General features: G+C 46.2%; 1 protein-coding gene across 1 annotated transcript in view; it reads right to left on the bottom strand.

Annotated features, from left to right (window-relative positions):
* Positions 1-21888, bottom strand: part of PAPPA (pappalysin 1) — a 234524-nt gene that overhangs the window by 86147 nt on the left and 126489 nt on the right. Inside the window, exon 10 of the mRNA XM_004774071.2 lies at positions 5348-5541. Within this exon, the coding sequence (XP_004774128.2) occupies positions 5348-5541 (194 nt within the window). The remainder of the gene's footprint in view (positions 1-5347; positions 5542-21888) is intronic.

Genomic DNA, 21888 nt, shown 5'->3' with positions numbered 1-21888 from the left:
AACACAGGGGCCAGCACCCCAGTTCTGGCCCCTTCGGGAGTGAATCCCGAAGCTGCTCATCCGACCCTCTGAGGTTCGCTGTCGGAACCAGGAAAGTGAGACCAGTGATTCATTCCTATGTCTGTAGCAGTTTCAGTAGGATTCAAGGAATTGGATGCAGAAGCTGGATGAACTTGATAAATGTTATTTTTATAATTTGTGCAAGGTCTTCAGAAAGTGGGCGAAGGACTTTTCCTTCCCCACTTGCTGGCTCTCATCCCTGCTGGCTGAGTAAGCTGATAGCACTGTGGTTTCTTCCTCAGGGAAACTCCCTCTGATTCCCACTCCTGGGTCTTTGGCTGCTGTCTGTAGTCGGACACACCCCTCCAATGAAATGGTGAGCCCTCTGAGGGCAGCAAAAGGACCAGCGCCTCTCTGGAGTTTCTTAACATGCCTGGTATGGTCCTGAGGTTGCAGGAGACACGTGCTAACACAGCAATGTCTAACTTAAGGGAATGTTGACTGAGCTTCTGCAGAAGGGTGGGTCCCTGTGGCCTCTGGGGGAGGGGGAAGGGGAGAAGCCTTACATGAGTGGGACAGAGAATTAACATTTGAACTACCCAGAAAGTGGAGGGGGTGTGGAGGTGCTAGGTGTCTTCTCTACATCTATTCTCTCAATGTCCACCAGGTCGACGCTGTCATTCCCACTTTCCAAAAGAGGAAACTAAAGTTCCCAAAGAGTCATCTGCTCAAGGTTCCTAAGTCAGAGGAGAGGTGAAGAGGGCAAAGCCACAGTCCCATGTTTTCCATGAACTCCCTCCCTCTTACTTACTCGTGCTCCACAGTGTAAGAGTCAAATAGATTCCTGCTCAGGCCAATGAATAAGAGAATACATACATAATTCAAGACAAATTATGATTTGTTATTTTAATGGAGGCCTGAAGCATTATGAACGTGCCTGGAAGCTGGTCACAGCAACTCAAGGTAAAGTGGCAAAGGACCGATGTGGCCAATGACCCAATGATTAACAGAAAGTCAGAGAATCGATCTCAAAAGAAGGAGAGATGTCTAGACTCTCACAGGCCTTCTAAGGCCAGGATCTCCCATTCGACCACCAGCACAGCCTTCACCTTACTGTGGTGAAGCTTAGTAGAATGCTTCTCGTTCTTAGAAAGGTTTTCTTTATTTTGGCCTTGAAACTACTGCCCTGGAAATGCTTGGTCTAAGCTTTACCCTCAAAGGATTAACCAAATAAATTGGTTGGATGGCTGATCGTCTGTAATCCCTGGAGAGCCCTGTGCATTCCAGATAGTCAGGATTTCCATTTCCTCCTTGGGCCACTGCAGGAGGGGGGGTGCCTGTCCAGATAGGAGGAAACGGGCTGGGGTAGAAATGCTGGGGGTGGGGGCAGGAGGAAGCAATATCTACATCTCGTTTTGGCAGCCTATGGTGCAAAGCACTAGAGAAATGCAAAACATGGACACAAAATTAGGACAAGATGAAATTTTTGCAAGCACTTAACCCAAACTGTTTCTGAGGTTCCCTGAAGAGAGATAACTTGATTCCTCCGGTTCATTTCCATTTTTGTTCTGTCTCAGGGACTTCTTGAATTCCAGCTGGGCCGGGAAGGTGCATGGCCAAAATATCCAAAGAATGTCTCTTATGAGAGGGTGTTCAGCCCAATTTGCACACTGGAAGTTCTGATGGCTCTGATAACGTCTGGATACACGACTCAGGGCTTGGGGTGGAGTAGCGTAGCCCTAACCAAATTTGGGGATCTTGGAGGAGAATGGACATGCGAGAGACTGGAAATTATTAGAAGCTAAGAGCTTTTACAGAATTGAAACTCAAGTTTTTAGCAGTTCTGAAGACTCACGAAGCATGATGAGTGTGGCTCTGAGGCCATTCCAGGGAGAATCTGCCAGCTTGTTCTGATGGGGCCACTCCTCTTGATAGAATTCTCATACCTCACAAGCCCAGGGGCTGGTTCTTCCACTCTCTGGTTTCTCCTGAAGGCTGTGGCACAGAGGTAGGCACCTATCCTACAAACACCTGCCTTTACCATGTTTATAGCATCAGGGGGAGTGACAGAGAGTAGGACAAAAAAAGCTTCTAAAGAGGAACAAAGAACAATTGTGGTCACTTCATCCCTCCCCCCAAGTTAAAGGAGTGTCCTAGTGAATGCCCACCAGGGGACCTCAGAACAGTCTGCCTGGAAGGGAGTGGAACAGCCTGAACTCAGAGATATGGGCAGTGCTCAGGCATCTGCTAGAGGAGAATCCAAGTGCCTCAGGGCATTTGCAGTGACACCAATAATAGGATCTACCCAGCTGCATTTTTCCCTGCTTGTTTCCCAGTGCAGTTTCCCAGGTGTCCACTGACTTCTGATTTACAGAGATGACTGCATATTCCCAATCTCACTGGCATCTTCTACAAGATCCTAATCTTAGAGTCTTCCTTTCTGGGCTGTGTGGCTCTGGGGAAGGCGCTCTGTCTCTCAGTGTCTCCAAGAGAGGGGCTTGGCTGTGGAGCATGGAAGGATCCAGTGTAATGGCCAGTACACCCCCATGAACTTGCACCGCCTTCCACTCTCCCTGGGACCCAGGGCCCTACATCGGAATTTCATGTGTGTGTGCAAGCACATTCATGTGTGTGTAAGAGAGACAGAAAAAGAAAGGAGGAAGAGGAAAAGGAGATGGTTAATTCCATCGGGGGAAGGCAAGAGGCACGTGGTGCCTCTAAGAACCTTGCAGCTCCTTCTTTCAAGCCATCAACCTCTTCACTGGACGCCCTGACTGGGTGAAAATTAACCAGCAGCCCCCTCTAATCAGTGCCCAGGGTAATAATGAAGGCCACGGTCATATGTCCTCCTCTTCCATGCGGTCAGAAGGGAGCCGCCTTTACATTCCAGGGAGAACCTCACCCAGAATCACACAGGCTGTTTGTCTGTGCACCGGTGCACGGGCATGACTATGCATGGCGGGGTTGTGGGGGGGGACAGTGCGTGAGTGACTTCTAGGCATTTGCTTTCAGTCGGGGGAATTCAGGAGACTTTTGTTCTGCCGCCCTCCAGGCTGCCTGCCGGGCCCTGCACCCAGCCAGCAACATACCCCCTCCCCTGACCCTGTATTCTCCAGCGAGCTGATCTCATTATGGCAAATTTAGTTACAGCTGAAGTCTCCTTGTAACAAAGATTATGTCCAAGCCCAGAGTAATGGAACCTAGTCGATTTCATTAAAATAAAATTGGTTACAATGAATAATTCAATAGGATGATTTTGTTTCCTCATCTCCTCTTTGTAGATCGAAGAGCTAGTATTTATAATGATTTTTTGAAATTGGATTTTTGTTTAGGAAGAGATAATCACCCATAATTCCTGACAGCCCCTCCTTACAGGACTGGAATAATTGCCCGGTGAAGTCTGCTTTCGAATGCTAAGGCTGGACAGTTCCTTCTCTCCTTTCTCTTACTTCAGCGGCCATAATAACACTTTGGGTGGTTTTGAAACACAGCTGCTACCTCAGCTCTTGCTCATGTGAGATTCCCAGCGTGTTAATTCCCTTGTTTGAATGACGTTTTTTAAACATTTCTAGAACCGGCTGCTAGTGCTGAATTGGGAATTCCTGGCGCTATTGCTGGCAGGCCCTGCTGTTCTTGAGCAGGACCTTCTGTGCCACAGAGAGGTGATGCTCTAGCATCTTCGCTTGGTGGTGCTCATTTGCCTGTGTGTGTGCGTGTGTGTGTGTGTACACGCGCACGTGCGCGCACACACATGTGCATGCATGCATGCATCAACAGTCAATCAATAGTCAATTAAACACATGTTTCTGGAGCATCTAGTCTTGTCAGGCTCGCGCTTGAAGATGAGACAAAAATGAATGTAACCCAAAGCTGTTCTCCAAGAACAAGCAGCCTAAGGGGAGTGAGACGTGCACACAGGTAATTCAGGTTCAAGGTGACAGGTGCAACCAAAGAAGAATTCAGCAAGTACAGAGGTGGCACGGGGAGGATGAACCCTAGACACCCTCTTCTTCATTCGTTCCTTGATTCATTCATTCACCGGGCTGGCACTAAGCCAAACTCCCTTCCACCTGACTTAGGGCAATCAGAAACGAATGCAAACACGTAAATAATCTAATGTGTGTAAACACAAGCAAACAGACAAATGAGAAAATGGCCAAAGAAACACTGTGACTTATAAACGAGGTGCACCTATCCTGTACCTTGTCCAGGGGTTTTTCACTGGGCTCCAGAGGAAGGTCGCATCTCTCTTTCATCTAAAGAACCACCACCACCCCTCCTCGCCCATCCAGCCCGAGTCAGGGAAACAACACAAGAGAGGAATGGCTGGGAATCATGACTCATCTGCGAGGCCAAGAGCAGGTTCGCCTCTGAGATGGCCACTGGGCCAGGCAGTTGGAAGCACTGGGTCGTGTCTCTGGGAAATGGGAGTCTCGGAAGAAGGCAGGTGCTTGCTCACCAGGATAATTGGAAAGGGGGCTCTGGGGACACCACGGCCATCCCTAGAATCACACAAGCGCTGGTGGCCCCAATCTCTTGTTCCCTCAACTAAACCTGGCAGACCCCTGGGGCAAAAATCCTGGAACATAAATAGTGCATTAGGGCACTGAGGAGTGAGTCACAGCTTTTTAGAGTGGGGAGGTCCCTGGAGATCATTAAGCTCAACTACCCTCTAACTTAAAAATGGGGGGAAATGAGGGGGCGCCTGGGTGGCTCAGTGGGTTAAAGCCTCTGCTTTCAGCTCGGGTCATGATCCCAGGGTCCTGGGATCGAGCCCTGCATCAGGCTCCCTGCTCAGGGGGGAGCCTGCTTTCTTTCCTCTCTTTCTGCCTGCCTCTCTGCCTATTTGTGATCTCTGTCTGTCAAATAAATTAAAAAAAAAAAATTAAAAATGGGGCCCAGAGAAGTGGGGAGATTAACCCAAGGCCACACAGCATATTCATGATAGAGTTAATTAACAGGTGAGTGCTCAAAGAGCACGCAACTCAGCAGCCTCCTCCAAGGGAGGAAAAAAAAAAAAAAGGCAGGACCCTCCCCCAAAAGAATTTGGTCTTACCCCATTGAATTCCAGTGTATCCAAAATGGAATTCCTTCACCAAATATGAATTATAACAGGTAGAGAAACAGGAGGACAGGCTTTACCATACTGTGCTCACGGTCCCTGCATTTAACCATCCATGTTTCATCCCTGACAAATGGTACTCGTGAGGTCTGGGGATTACATTTGGTTCGAGATACAGTCAGGGGGCCACATCCAATGACATTACATTTGAGGATGGCAGCCCAGCAGGACAGAGCAGAGACACAGAACATCTGTAGGAAATGTCCTACCTGGCTGGGAGCTTACCTGGGAGGCTGCCGGCTGACCGATGATGACCCAGCCTGGACACTGCTGGTCCTGATGCGAAACTGAAGCATTGGATGCCCACTGATCCAGGAACCCCTGGGGCGTGTAGACCCCACAGTCCTTGATGCTAGTTTTTTGTTCAAACTCCTCACACACACCATCACCGTCATGGAAATAGCAGCGGCTGGGTTCATCTGCAGGAGGTGGACAGAGAAGAAAGAGAACAGATAGATATTTGTTCTTTGGTCTCAGCTGAAATCCACAGTAGTGGGATGAAACCAGCACAATTATCAGCACTGTAAAGCCTGTCCTCAGTGGTCACGAGGGATTATTATTCACCCTTAAAAAAGGGGATCCCACCATTTGTGACGAGATGATGAACCTGCAGGACATGATTCTAAGTGAAGTAAGCCAGACACAAAAAGTCCACTAGTGGATGATTCCACTTGAATGAGGACTAGAAAGTAGTGAAACTCACAGGAGGAGAGACTACAGAGGTGGTTGCCAGGGGCTGGGAGGAAAGGGAAGTCATTGAGAATTACTGTTCAGTGGGTATGAGGTTGCCGTTGTACAAGATGATGTAAAACACCACTAAACTGCTGGCGAACCTGTGCTTAGGGTTATACCAAGTATATGCATATATATTGAGTATATGCATATATACCAATATATGGTTATATTGAGTATATACATACTTGCGAATTTAGAGCCTCTATCTTGTACTACATATATTCGAGCACACACATTCACAAACACAAACCCCGAGTGACAAAGGCATTACTGTTCTAATTTTTTCAGTCCTCCAGATTAAGACTATTGCCCAAAGTTGGGGCTCCCACGTTGCTCTGTGGGTTAAACATCTGCCTTTGGCTCAGGTCATGATCTCAGGGTGCTGGGATGGCCTCACTTGGGTTCCCTGTTCAGTAGGGGGTCTGTTTTTCCCCCTCCCTTTGCCTTTCCCCCCAATTCATGGGCACTCACTCTCTCTCTCTCAAATAAATAAATAAAATCTTAAAAAAAATAATAATAACGTGCCCATGGTATTTTCATGCCAGATCGTAGTTTCAAATTCAGGCTTTCACCTTCCAAGTCCTGGGTACATTATCTGACACCACAGAACTTCACAGTGGCAAACTGAGGTTTACTGACCTCCAAAGAGAGTTCTGTGTAACCTAACTGGCTTCATTCCCAGCTCTGTAAACTCAACTGCTCTGGTACTTAAGACAAATCTAAGGGCGGCTGGGTGGCTCAGTCGTTAAGTGTCTGCCTTCAGCTCAGGTCATGATCCCAGGGTCCTGGGTTTGAGCTCCCATCCAGCTCTCTGCTCAGTGGGAAGCCTGCTTCTCCCTCTCCCACTCCCCCTACTTGTGTTCCCTCTCTTGCAGCAGGGACAACTTAGAGCTGCAGCTGGCTACTGTGACTCTTGGTGGCCAGGACACAGATCCTGGAAGCCTGCAGCTGACAGGTGCCTTCCAAGGAGGCAGGAGCCATGCACATGGCTCGCTGTTTTAGCACTGATCAATACCAGGAGAAATCAGAATGCAGCTGTCTGAAAGAGAGCCCTCTGCTCATCCGTTAATAACTCAAATGTCAGGTCGTCTGTGCTCTTTTCCCAATACTTTTGGGAAAAATTAAATACCCCTTTCTGTGTGGGCTCCTCTATTTTGTGAAGATCCCTAGTCCAACACTTAACTGTGCCAACCTAGCTACATTCTACAGCTGTTCTGAAAGATGGATCTTCGTACGCGGTGTCTTTGGGTGAACCTAAAGTCATCATCTCAACTAGTGATGGAGACGCTATGAGAAACTATGTCCAGGTAAAAGGTACGTTTCCAGGGAAAATCTGAACATACCAGGCATATCAGAACATAGAGTCAACCTAAGGATACTGCTTGGCCTAGGACATCCTTCCCCTATATACTCAAAAACCATAGAGTGGAGCCCCGTTTCTGATCAGGAACTGACTTCTGTCCCTCTTACTGGCTATCTAACCTTGCACAATTAGCTTCACCTTTCAGCCTCTGGCTTTCCATCTGTAATACAGAAAGGATGGTCCTAAACACTGTAGTAATGTTGTATGGTGACGGATGGTGACTACACTTATCATGGTGAGCACTGACTCACGTACAGAATTGTTGACTCAGTATGTTGTACACCTGAAACTAAAATAACATTGTATGTTAATTATACTTCAACAAAACAAAAAGAAAGGAATGATTGCCCCAGCCAGGAAAAACCTCTCAGGATACCCACAAAACTCTCATAGGACGTGGACATAAACATGCTTTGTACATTCTAGAATAACAGTCAAGAGAAAAAAAAATATTCTTATTTTAAGGGGTCAATTTCTTTCTAGCTGGCTGGATGAACTCACCTTGTGAAATCAGTATTCACCTAAAACGCTCTGTGTGGCAACCCGCTCCCCCCCCCAACCCGAGAAAGAGCTAGGGTCAAGTAGAATTAAAACTTGGAATTCTAGGATACTGACTATCTGAAAAAGGAGTCTGTGAATTCAGGGGCAGCAGAATGTTGAGCCCCTTCCAAGCTCCAAAATCCCTTGTTTATTTCAGCAAACAGTTTATATAGTGAAACACTATCAAAAGAGCCAGAATAAATCAATTCATTATAATTCAATTATTTAAGGATACATCTGAGCCAGCTGAGGACTCCAGTGGCCAGTAGCATGCCCGGCAGCTCAAGGATGAAGAGAAGACAGACTCAGCACTTCTCAGTAGCTCCAACCTCTTGGTGAACGGGGCCAACTTAATATATGATAAAATGTAGACTGGATCCCAGAGTGACCAGCCATTCACCCAGATGTTACTCTTTTGAAATTCAATCAAGGGAACTGCAAAAAGCACAGGTTCAGATCCTAGCTCGGTCATATATAAGCTGTACAGGACTTAAATAACCTAACCCCTCTGAACTTTATTTTCTCATCCAAGCAAAGAAAGGGAGGTAATAACATATCTACCCAGTGTTATTGCAACGATTTCACGAGATGATGTGTACAATGCCAGCAACTTCACCCATTTTAGCTAAGGGGATGCTGAGAGCCAGAGGCAGTAAGGAGCCTGCTTCCAGATCAGAGGGAGAGGGGGGCAGAGCTAGAAGTAGGAGCCTGGCCTTTTTAGACCTCAGAGGGAAATGCCCCCTTTGCCCCGTGTTCAAGCTACAGAATAATGAAACCACGTCCTTTGCAGGATAAGGTCGTGGGGTTGCTTCCCTGCTGGAACTACATTCTTCCCTTCCAACACCAAGACAGGGAACGTAAGATTATAATAAGATCATGGAAGATCTATTCTCTGAGATGACTTAATTCACATTCTCAGCAAACAGACCTCAAGAGTGGCAGGAATTAGGGCTAAGTTAGGAATTAGGGCTGAGTTCTCATGAAGGCCAACTTCTCCCTGATTATGTTTAAGACCTCCATATTTCTGTCTTCTGGGACTTAGATGAACCAGGGAATGAAGGAGAGGTAGGGGTAGACACAGTAGGTAAATAAGTGGGAAGGTATTCCAGTAGATGATAGATAGATAGGCAAGCAGAGACAGAGTTAAGAGAGAGATAGGAGGTGGTGGAGAAAGAGAGAGACAGAGAGAGACAGAATAAATATGCCTGGTTTCTCCCTCAAGATTCTGCTTGAGGGAGAAAAAGTGGCTACCATGAGCCACTTTTTGAAATAACAGCCTGTACTCTGCTATTCGTTTTCTCTTGCTACTGGAGTCCCGGGGGCCCTTCAGCTACATCTGCCAGTCTTCATCTGGGGAATTTTCTCTTCCTCTCTACTCCCATGCCCCAAGCACTGTAGAGAACAGAGGGAGGAACGGAATAAAAATGCGTGGCCAGGAAAAACAAAGACAGCAACAACAACACAATAAAACAAAACTGTCCCTCCCGTTTTCATTACATCCATTGACTTGGTGCTCCTTGAATACTTTATGCTGGTAGCTGAGCAGGTTATAGTGAAAAGAGTTTAAAGTCAATACCAAGGTCAAATGATCACCCTGCCACCAGCCTTCCCTGTAGTAGCTAGGTGGCACTAATCATCATACAGTTCCCTGGAGCGCTCAGCAAATAACTGTTGAATGAATGAATGACTAAAATCTAGCACTCCCAATGCACATGTTCCTGTCCAGGCATGGTTCACACTCTACACCCTTGGAGAAGTTTCTTTAGATAGGGTCTTAGGGTGTAGGGAAAGGGGCTGAGATGCCGGTGGCAACTGGCTTACAATGGGCTTGCGCTGGGCAGTATGATTTCCCCACCTCACCCCTTCTTCCCCTGACATAAGAGAACTTGTCTCAGACTCAGTCCCTCTTGGGCAGTCACACATTTAGAAACTGCTCTATCCAGCTAGAGGACCTGACGTGGGGCGCAGGCATTGCCAAATCTGTCATCCCCAGCTGAACTTTCCTGTGCTACTTTCTTTTCCTTCTGGAAGAAGCGCACTCAGCTCCAGGAGCCTGAGGCAGATGGGCTCTCTCTAAGTGGACAGACACAGATGATGCTGCTTCTTATTGACTTAATTTTCAATTTCCATCTGTCTGGAGCATCAGGATGAAGCTATGCCCCTGCATTCCTGAGGCTTGTCTGAAGGACACTATTTGAGATGGTCAGAGATTAGTACCCCTACTTGAGAGCTTGGAAGCCAAGTCTTAGGAAAATGAGATGAGTTTACCTTGGCATGTAAGCACAGCCTGGGGTTTAGGCTTTTGTCAAGAGTTCTTGTCCTTAAAGTCAGAAACCCTGGATTCAATCTGTCCATGATTACCAGGTAATCTTGAATCGATTTACTTATAGTGGAATGACTTCAACCCAACTGGGGGACACTAATGAACTTCAGCTTGATTAGAAAATTGTGAATTTGCAACACCACTAGAATCCTTGAGGTGAATGAATAAAAGAAAAAGCTTGAGAGTTCATTGCTGAAAAAGGAAGCAGGTACTTAAATTGCTCTTGTCAGCTTAGTACAAGATCTTAAGAGGATTTCCACAAGCCCTCATCTCAAGAATCTTGAAGACCAGATAATCATAAGCTATTAACTACCACAAAAAGGAACTCAAGCCAATGTGTTCTTCAAACAAGACCTGAGATAGTGGATATTCCTCAGGATGGTGGGATAATTTAGTAGAACTGAAGGGTAACTATTCTAACCCCAAATACATATCTGCCCATGCTGTGCTTCACATGTAATGCTGTGACAGATTCCCCTGCTTAGGGAGATCATCTTCCCGAGCTTGGCATGCAATCCTCCACAACAAACCCCTCCCATTTTCCAAAGCAGCCATTCCCCATCATTCCGTCATGTCCTCACATGGGAAGAATCCTCTGCCTAGGATCTATTTCTCATTTTTCATTTTGCTAACTCCTGCTGGGTCTTCATTATACAGCTAAGAGCGTCTCCGCCGGCAGGCTGTCTCCAACCTCCCTTCTCTCTCACTGGCTCCTATCCTAGCCCAATCAGATGATTTTCCTCTGTGCCCCTTTTCACAATTCCCAGACTCACCTCATCTAGCTTTGGCCAACCTGTCTGTGAACAAGACCCTCTTTCAGCCATCCCAGCAGACAAGAGGTATCTTTGGGTACAAAATTGCTGACCCTAATGCCTGTAGTTCCAACTCACAGCACAGGATCTAGAACAAAGGAGGTGCCTGACAAATGGGCGAGGAATAGAGGAGTGGATGAATGACAAATGAAAGCGATGGATGCTTTATATTTACTATCGATTATTACCAGTTTAGGCATGTCTTCAACTAACCAGGTGTTGGCATACTTTTCTGTGATGTGATTGCTGGCGATGTCATGAGAGTACTACATACCAGATTTCATCAAATCAGAGGTATCTTCTTCCAGGGGAATGACATATCTTGTCAAAAAGATTGACTAGGGGTGCCTGGGTGGCTCAGTGGGTAAAGCCTCTGCCTTCAGCTCAGGTCATGATCCCAGCGTACTGGGATTGAGCCCTGCATCAGGCTCTCTGCTCAGCAGGGAGCCTGCTTCCTCCTCTCTCTCTGCCTGCTTCTCTGCCTACTTGTGATCTCTGTCTTTCAAATAAAGATATAAAATCTTTAAAAAAAAAAAAAAAGATTAACTAGCTTCACTCTTAAAGTTTGAAATTAAATCTTCAAACTTGGGGACTAACTGCAGTTTTTCTAAAACAAACCCCAAGGGGTGGTCTCACAAATGTATCCATAATATCCAGTGGGACTACGAATGGAGTAATCCTCTTACAGTCATTTCAGCAGACAACAAGCAAGACGCACTAAGGCTTTCTGAAGATTCAGAAGGGAGGGTCATTATTATTCCCAGCTAAGATAGCTTTTCACTGCCTGATGAGAAATGGAGAAGAGAGTCAATCCTCGTTATCAGTATTTATCTACTCAGTATTTGCTCTGTGTCCGTGCTGGTACTGGGGATACACTGACAAATTAGACTGGGCTCCTCCCTTCTGGGTGGAATCAATACTGCTTGGGAAAACAGGTAAAGGCTTCCTGAGAAGACGGTTTGGGGCAGCGTCTTGGAGGAAGAAAAGAATTGGGGGATGTGAAGGGCGGAGTATGAGCAACAGATGAGCCTGGATCATTGTGTGTATATGAGGAAGCTGTCAAGGTTAGAGTTACATTAGAAGGATGAGTCCTGGGACTGATGATCTGAAAAGCTGACCTGAGGCAATGCCACATTGAGGCATTTGAATTTTACTGTTTAGAACTGGAGAGACTTGAAGGTTTCTCTGACAGGAATACCTGTGATTTTCACACTCTTAGAGGCAGTGAGGTAAAAGACCTGATTTGGTTTACTAGATGTGCCATTTACTACTTATATGACTTTGGGGGAAATTATTTAGAATTTCTAGATCTTGCTTTCTCCGTTTGAATAACGGTTGAAGGAAGGAATGTTTACTGTGATGCTCAGATCACCTAATAATACATATGATTATATAACAATCAAAAATATTTGCTTAGTTTCTTCTGTGTGCTGGGTACTGTGATAAACTGTAGGTCCAGAGCAGTAAATAAATCAACCATGACCTTCACCTCATGGAACTTATAGTCTAGTGTAAATGTAGGTGAAGCACTCAGGACCTAATAGGTGATCAGTAAATGGTCTAGGACAATGATGACGATCTTGGAGTTGAAAGCAATGTCATTTCCTGTATCGGAAAGCTGAGGTTCATAGAATTGAAGTGATTTGCTGAAGCCTTTAGAGAATGTCTCTAGTACAGACAAGACTAGATCATTGGTTCTTGAACTCATAATGCACAATGGCCTTTCAACTACACTATGTCTATTTACCAGACCGTGTTTTCAGTATATAATTCTGGTAACAAAATAATTTGTTACCCTTAACCAAGTTTCAGTATTCCTTTTGGGAATCTCCATTTTCACTTTTCACAACATCCCTGGTGTGGTCCAAATATTAGTAGTCCAAGAAGCTTTGGGGGTTACCAAGTCTCCAGCCCATCAAGGAAAAAAAATAAACAAGCAAACAAAAAACAAAACAAAGCTCTCCACAGATGAGAGCTTTAAGAAATAGGAAATGTAATATAAGACCCAGGGAGTAAGCAAAGAATTTGAATGCATGCTCTCGTGATATGGGCTACCTTCCAAAGGATGGTAGGATTTAACTGTCTTTCTAAACTTCTTGTCTGTGCAGATGGGTCAGCTTTTGAGAAATTAGTACATATCTCTATTTCCAGCTGAGGGAACAGTGATTGGGATTAGGATATTCGGTTAGTCCAAATGATTACTATTTTCTGTATTTTTTTTAAACACCAGAAAAAATTGTATTTTTAAATTCAGCTGTTTGTTTAGGGATGGGTCCAACCACAACAAGCTTCATGCCACATAACAGTTCATCCAAACAACAACAACAAACGACCAAAAAATGCACAATCTTTGTATCCAAATAATAGTTTCTTGGAACATAGGAAACTGGAGTGCTTAACTCCCAAAGGTTTACAAAGGCGAAGCTTGGCAGGGAGATGGGGGTGGCATATTGGCATATGTTGCCTCCGGAATAGAAATATCTGGACTTTATATCGCCTATGTTTCAAAGGCTTCATGGCAAACCCAGACTGCTGACCTCATTTAATTCTATTCAACCCAGGGTTTGTTCTTAACCTCCTCAACCGGATCAGTCCATCCAGACTACAGAAGGCAGGGTGGTGAAGGCTTCTAAAGAACCATGAATCCGCTAACAAGTTTCAGATGCTGGTTAGGTCTACTGAATCGGAGGAGCTTAAGTTGGTTTCTGGTTCCTCCAAGGGTTGGCCATATACCAAAGTGGGCCAGAAATGCCTTCCCGTGTTTCACTGTGACAACCAGGCATCATCGAGTGAACAGAAAGAACTAGGAAAACAAGAATGGATGTGCATATAGTCTCACATTAACACTCCCATCCCACACCCAGGCCTATCATGGAGAGCACCCTCTGGGGTACAGCCTGGTCCTCTGTCCACTTGGCCCTTACGATACTCTCTTAACTGGTTTGGGTCTCCTCCATTTCCCAAGAGTTATGACCTAAAGTGATTAAACAATGAGGAGTGTAACTATGAGGGTGTCTGGAATACTTAGTTGACTTCTGCAAAATGTGAACCTCCCACCTAGCACTCAAATCCTTCCGTACGCTAGCTCCACTGTCTTGTCTATCCTCATTCCCAACCATATCTCTGTCCTCAAATGCAGAGTTTCTTCCCAGAATTCACAGCTCAGAGCTTCTGTCCTTTTTTCTTTAACCGAGAAGGCTACTCTCTGTCTGAATCTCCCATCTGGATTTGACTCAGACATTTTTAACTCTATGAAGCCTCACCTGTCACTCTTTCATACTGCTACCTGTCCAGTACAACCTGACCCGCTTTCCTTCCTGCATCACTCTTCTCTCCTTCCAAACCAGCAAAACAGGATATGGCCTATATAAAGATGTTAGTTAAAGAAATATGAAAATTGAAAAAAATAATAATAACCTCCTTTCATTCCACATCTCCTTACCACCATGTCTCCTCCTTCATTCTTCTCTTTCCACAATTCATGGAGCTTATTCAGAGTTACCTTTACTTACACTGCCAACCTTCTCACCTACAAGTCACTCTTGAGTTCTCTCCAATCTGACTTCTGTACTCGCCACTCTACCAAAATCAGTCTTGTCCAGATCACCACTGACCTCAAGGTGGCTAAAACCATAACATCAAAATCCTTGTCTTGCTAGACTGCCTTGAAGCATATAAAGAAGCAGCCCCTTCCTTCCTTCCTGAAGCATTCTCTCATGGATTCCATGGCACATGCTATCCCATTTCTTTCTGGCTCCCAGCTTATCCCACATACACTTATTTGCTGCTTTCTGCTTCCCTAGACCTCTGCTAAATGTTGCCAGGCTTCAGGGACAGGCCTTAGGTCCCCTTTCCTATCTACCTACATTCGGTCCTTCAGTCCTCATTTATAATAAAAATGTTAAAATATCTATGTGTCAATGTGTCTCTTTAGAAATGACGTCTTCTCTGAGTCCTAACAGCCTACAGTGACATCCCTACTTCAATATCTACTTAAAAGCATCCCGAAATCATCATCTCTAAAGCAGAAGTAATGTTTTCTCCCACATTCCTTTCTTGCCCATCTCAGTAAATGACAACATTGCCCAACAATGGCCAGACCAAAACTGTCTGAGTCACGTCTCCCATTTTTCCAGCCAGCCCTCCAACCCCACATAAAGCCCATGAGCACGTTCTGTGTACCCGTTCATCTCAGGGTATTCCAAAAGATCCACTTCTGTTCCATCGCTGCCACCATAACCCAGGCTACAGTCACTCTTCCACCGCTCATCGAATAAGGCTTTTTGCTTCTTCAGTCTGTTTCCTGATCCACCCCCCTTCCTCCAGAGCACAGCCAGAGTGCTCTTTTTCAAAATGTAAACTTTCAGGCCATCCTCCTGCCTAAAACTCCTCAGTGGTTTCCCATAACATGTGAGATGAGATTCAGTCTCTATCTCAGCCAACAAGTCCTCACCCTAGCTACTCTCTTACTACTGCCCCCTTGCTCACTACCAACCAACCAAACATCCATCCATCCACCCATCCCCCTGTTTAACATGCCTCTATTTTTTTTTTTAAAGATTTTATTTATTTATCAGAGGGAGAGGGGGGTAGAGAGCGACAGAATGGCAGGCAGAGGCAGAGGGAGAAGCAGGCTCCCTGCTGAGCAAGGAGCCCGATGTGGGACTCGATCCCAGGACGCTGGGATCATGACCTGAGCCGAAGGCAGCTGCTTAACCAACTGAGCCACCCAGGCGTCCCACATGCCTCTATTTCTTAAATGAGCAAAATTTGCTATTTCTCCAGGAACTTGAACTTGCTGTTCACTTACCTACAATATTTCTTCTTTGTCTTTTCTCACAATCTCTTCCTTTTTATCATTTATGGCCCAGTTAAAATATAAATTCCTCAAATACCAACCTCGTCTACTTACACTAAGCTCACATCTCATTCCACCGTCCCCATCAGAGCATCCATACCATCTTGTAGTATTTCCTTCATATCATTATTCATGATATAAAATTAAATCCTATGTATTATTGTTTCTCCTCCCCACTGTCCTCCCACCCCATGTCACCCAGGTTTCAAAGGAGCACGTTTCCAAGTGGACACCTGTCGTTAGGATCAAGAAAATTGTCTCACCATCTTATGGAATTGACATTTGAGGATGAATGAATGAGTGGACTATGCACAGTTCTTGGATTGTGTGAGACATTTCTGGGCTGTCTCCAGTGTTACTTCTATTCACATCTCTGATTCTTAGGACAAAGCCATTCTCGTAGCAGGTGCTGAGTAGATGATGAATTAACAAGGATCTTTTGCAGTTTCAGAATGTCTGTTATTGATTGTACTGAAGAGACCGCAAACCTGACTTGAATCTGTTTCATCAGATTGTACGATAGAAAGGTTTTTATGAAAATATTAATTAGAATGAGATCCTATTATAAATCCAAGCACATATTAGAGGGAAAAATCCAATTCTATCTAAACCATCCCATAATATTTTCCTCCCATGAGACATGAGGCCTCACCATCTGTCCTAAATATTGTTTTATTTTCTTCCTTAACTGAATTTGCAAAGCAGTGAAACATCTGAATAGAAAAGGTAGTGCTTACTGGACTGAAATTTAATAAAGAAATTTGATGGTCTTATGACTTAGAACTTGGAGATACATTTGCATCACCTTGAATTTAGTACTGTTATTTGAATGGCCTAAGAAGATGATATACAAAGATAGTGATCCTAATAAGTGACAAGGCATTCAATAGAGCAGAATGCTCAAAGCCCTGAATGATTTTCAGGTGGCTCTCTTTTGGATTCCAGTGCTATCTCATGATATGGGAGAGGAGGTAAAATTCAGTCCCACAATGAATTACGTAGCAGCCACGAAACAGGCAGGCGTTCTAAGCACAGACAGGAGGGAGAGTGATGCCTAGGACCCGAAGGCCTTTAAAAGTAGGAGCAGGAAATAACAGAATGAGATTTGTCTGGGATAATATAAGCTAATAATAAATGGAGAAAAGGGATCTGAAGGAGTCATAAGCAGAGAATGTACAAAAGTGGCATAAAAGGGTGATGAAGGGAGACAACCGCAAATCAGGTGTCCATGGATGTAATGTCGCCCCATACCAAAAATAAATAAGTAAATAAAGGGGTAAAAAAAGAAAGGACAGAGAATGAGACTCTTTCTCAAAATCAGCAGCTTGGTCAAGAGACCAGGAGTCGAGGGTACCTGGGTGGCTCAGTTGGTTAAGCAACTGCCTTCAGCTCAGGTCATGATCCTGGAAACCCAGAATCAAGTCCCTCATTGGTCTCCCAGCTCCATGGGGAATCTGCTTCTCCCTCTGACCTTCTCTTCGCTCATGCTCTCTCTCACTGTCTGTCTCTCAAATAAATAAAATCTTTAACGAGAGAGAGAGAGAGAGAGAGAGAGAGCGCACAGGAGTCGAGAAGAGATGCTCTCTCATTCCCCTCTCTGGGCTGCGATCTCCCTTCTCCAGATGGAGTTACACCAAGTAGCACTAGGATCCCCTTCCAAGGAGTCATTCTACAATGTATTTTTTTTCTTAAGATTTTATTTATTTACCTGACACAGAGAGAAACTGAGAGAGAGGAACACAAGCAGGAGGAATGGGAGAGGGAGAAGTAGGCTTCCCACCGAGCAGGGAACCTGATGTTGGGCTCAATCCCCACACCCTGGGATCATGCCTGGGCCGAAGGCAGATGCTTAATGACTGAGCCACCCATGCACCTCACATATTTGGATCTTAAGGTTCCACTCTTTAATCATGAAACCAGGTTTTCAGTCTGAAGATGGGGAAACATCAGCAAAATGAAACCTGAGAATGGCACAGTTGAACCTCTTCCTAGAAACACAGGAGAGGACTCTGGCCAACAGCAGGTGGAATAAAGGACAGGAAATCCAAATCTGAACCTCAGGTCTCCAAGACCAGGTAACACACATCGCCATTCTGGGCTCCGTTCTTTGTGTCTGTCAAAAGGAAATGACAAGACTGCTTCTCCCACCCGTTTCAGAAAGTGGCTGCAATGATCAGATAAAATATCATGGCGAATACTCAGACAAGTGATTGTTTGCACGTTTCTTTGGTGCAGATGCAATCCAGAACGCCTCTCCCGAACCATCACATGGCTTGCTCAGCTCACTGTTTGGCCTTAGCCTCACGTCAAGGGCTCAGTGGGGCCTCTTCCCAAACACGCCTCCACTCCCATCTCTGCGGACTGCATCGCACTCACCAATTTCACTGGAGCATTCCATTGCTTCTCTATCAGTGGCCTTGATGACTGCATTCTCTCTAACACAGAGGGGCAGTTTCTTGAGAACAGAAACATGGGCTGTTCTGCCCACTTACTCCACGCCTAACTTCAGGACACCGAGGGCAGTCAGTACGGAGCACCAAATGAATGAACAAATGAAGGGTCAGCCTTGCAAGGGTCTCTAGAAATTATCTAGTCCACGTGCTTCCTTTTTGCAGATGTGGGAACAGAGATTCAGAAAGGTTAGGTAAGTTGCGGAAAGCTGTATGGTTCATTGCTTCAGGCCAAGGGTTTGGGCTGGCTCATTCTATAAATATCGGGGATATACAATTTCAAATAGAAATCAGTCTGTGAGGAATGTGTATACGTAAGCATAAGGAAAACACCATGCCTCCAAACAAAGGCAGTTTGGGCACATACGCATGTCTGTTCTTCAGTGCAGTAAAACAAGCCACCTAGCAATCCGTTAGGGTGTCCTCAAGTTTCCAGAGAAGAGAGACTTCTGGGCAAGTGGATGCTATGTCGCCAAGGAACCGAGGATGAATCAGGGCACCACATGAAAACCAAGCCAGTCACCCCAGTCTGGCACAGCTGGTCATGACTAAGGTGACCGCAGTGTGCTTGGGTTCTTGGTGGGGTTCCCATGCAAGCAACTAGAGTGTCCAAATGGAGCCCTCCCCCCCGAGCCCTGATTGGCTTGGCCCGCTTCAAAGACCATCCTCCTGCCATATGGTTCAGATAAGTTCAGAAAGATGAGGCATTCACGCCACAGTGTCCTCCATCTCCAAGTTGGTGAGGTGGGCAACACAGCGCTCACGGGCGGAAGCCAAGTCAGCGGGCTGAGCTGTACGCGGGTAAGTTTTCTTTACCTTACATGGTGGCAGGGCTCCTCTTGTGCCCTTGCAAGAGGATTTTCTGTTAATTAGAATATATGCTCTTTGATCTGTATTGCTGAACGATATTTTGTTCTTACAGAAATGCATATATGTGTATGTGTCTCTCTCCTCCCAATAAGGAAAAAGATAGGGAAGGACAGAAGGGAGAGAGGAAGGAAGGAAGGGTAGGGGGAGGAATGAGGGAAGGAGGGGAAAACTGGTCCTAAATTTGAAGAGTTAACCTGGAACATTTAAAAACATCAATCAGAACCCCTCTAGCCAACAGAATCTGGGCTGAAAGTGAAATTGGCCGCCTCAGAAGATACTGGTATCCATTCAACATTTGCCAGCAGAGGCTCGATGACCATGGACAAGGCATAATCGTGTCCCTGCTGCTTCTGTAGTCTTCTCTTTTCTTCTCTAGCCTACTCAAGTCTCAGCTGACAGCCTCCAAGTATGGCTGCTTCCCAAAGGGACCATATTGCCCCAAATTCCCAACACTGCTTTTCCTCTAACTAGTCTCCAATCATCTTTACCCATAGTTTGACCAACCACTCCTCTGCAAAAAACCTCTCTCTGCCCCACTCTGGGAGCCTGCTTGCCCCCCCTCCTATGCCTTCCCATAGCATCCGCTAGGTCTCCAATAACAGTATTAGCTACCAGGTATAAACGTATTGACTGAATGGATAAAGGGATGACTTGGTACATGCTGGGTACTTTGTTAAATGTTAAATATTTTTCAGTATACAATGTCCATCCGAGAAGAGCCCTGTGTGTTTGGTGCTATTGCTATCTCCACTTGATAGACAAGGAAATTGTGTATAAAGAGGTTAAGTCATTAGATTCACATGAGGTTTCACAAGTTGAAGCTGGAATCCAATCCCGGCTAGCTGGATTCCATAGTCCATGCCCACCCACGCTGCCTAATTTATGTGTTTTGTGGGGCTGTGGACACTGAGGGGGATCTAAAGAGACAAGCTCTTCAGAGGCTGCCCTAGACTGCGATGCTGTGGTCCATGCGGGGTCTGGGGGAGGGAGCTGCCTGGCTGCCACCACATCCCTGCCCTGCTGAGGAGCTGGGTGTTCCCCAGCAGCACACAACACAGGTCCCCTCTGAGTCCCGGTTCCCTCCTGGGCAAATTCATGAGATAACGACTGCCTTTCAGACATGCAGGGGATGAAGTGAGAAGCTGTATAAAAAAAACACCTGGCGTGGAGTCCAGCAGGGAAACAGATTCCGTGAAGGATCAGGAGTCCCTCTTTCCCTCAAGGAAGCGATCTGTTTCTGCTACTCTGTGCCAGTTACATGGCATGGGCTCAATCACTTCTGTTTTGGTTAAACCTTTTTAATTTTTTTTTTTTTTAAATGGAATCTGAGTTTTTGTTGGCAGGTGACTGGACACACCGGGGCCCAGCCTCCGGGCCCACAGTCCATTAGGGAATTTACGAGGACAGATGGGGAGCCTTCAACTCAAGCACTCCCTTCAGAGGCAGTGCTTACAAAGCCATCAATTTCCTTAACAAAGAGCGCCGGCTTAAATGCCGGGGTAAAGCAGTGCGATTTACACAGCTATCCACTTTCCTTTGAATTCTCTGCCTGGGGGGTGGCCTACCTGCAATCCTTTCCAGCTACTGGTGAATTAGGCTCCCTCCCAAAAAGGAAGCTAGCTGGCATTGGCCCTGGCTTTTGAAAAGCAGCTCAGTTTGGGGTTATCAGACAGTTCTGGGGGGGGGGGGCGGAATCGAAGTAACCACCAAAGGCCCCCAGATCAGCACATCCCTTCTGCTAAGGTTCTAAAACCCCTGGACCTTGTCAAAGAGTTAGGGCCACGGTCAGTACTGAGATGGGGAAGGAGGGCTGCCGCCACGGAGCCCTCCTCTCCTTTATACCAAAGGAAAAAGAGGCTCGAAAGAACAGTATTGGCGAACACTTGTAATAGTGCTTTGTGGCTCCGTGGCCTGTCAGTCCCGTGACGTGTCAATCCCGTGACGTGGTCCCATTATAGATGAAGAAACTGTAGCAGCCTCCGTCCCACTTCTGAGGCAGAAATAGGATTGGAACGCTAGCAACTCCGCTCCGGGGCCATCACAGTGAGACATCCTGCCGGCCCGGAGAGGATCCCCAGAAGCCAGAAGGGCCTGTGATTTAAACAGGGGTTTGTCTGCCTCTAAAGACCAACAAAGCTCTACTCCGCTTTGTTGCGTGAATAATAAAACTGTCTGCTGAGAAACATGTCCTTCCTTCACTCGTTTATTCTGTATTTACTGAGCCGCAAACTCTTTGCCAGGCCCAGGACTGAATCCTGGGGAGTCGGATGAATTACACAGGCTCTCAACACCCCAAGAGCCCAGAGTCTGGACTCGGGGTTGGGGGGGGGCAGCAAGTCCATGCCTGCGGCAGGAGACACTGCAGGAGCACAGAGGAAGGCGTCCCATCCACACACACAGAGCCTCAGTGCTGCCCAGATTTCAGATTCGAGAAAGCTTCCCTTGGGAGGGAACGCTGGGGCTGAAACTCTGCAGGGTCCTAGGACAGGGAGTGGGGATGCTTGCCAGTCTCTGGGAGCCAAGGGACAGAAGCTGGAAACAGCCTAGTCTGTAAAGCACAGAAGACGCTGGGGCGTGAAGTACAAATGCCTGCTTCCGACCTTGAATGATGGAGGACCAAGTAAGGCATTTAGGAAGTCTGCTCTCACTACAGGGGAGTCTAGGTGAAGGCAAGCCAGAGATGGGGAACCTGGGACCATTTTCTCTTGCAAAAGTCCAGGCAGGAGCTGGATGTGGGGGTGCGGTGGCGGGGGAGGGGGTGGTGTGGGCTGGGGCAGAGCAAGGAAGGTGGGGAGAGGGAGGAGGGACTGATTTG

The sequence above is a fragment of the Mustela putorius genome, unplaced genomic scaffold (assembly GCF_011764305.1).
Source record: "Mustela putorius furo isolate JIRA1106 unplaced genomic scaffold, ASM1176430v1.1 tig00537301_pilon_pilon_pilon, whole genome shotgun sequence".
Classification (NCBI taxonomy): Eukaryota; Metazoa; Chordata; class Mammalia; order Carnivora; family Mustelidae; genus Mustela; species Mustela putorius.
Note: the sequence above shows the minus strand (reverse complement) of the source record. Positions and strands in the feature narration are given on the sequence as shown.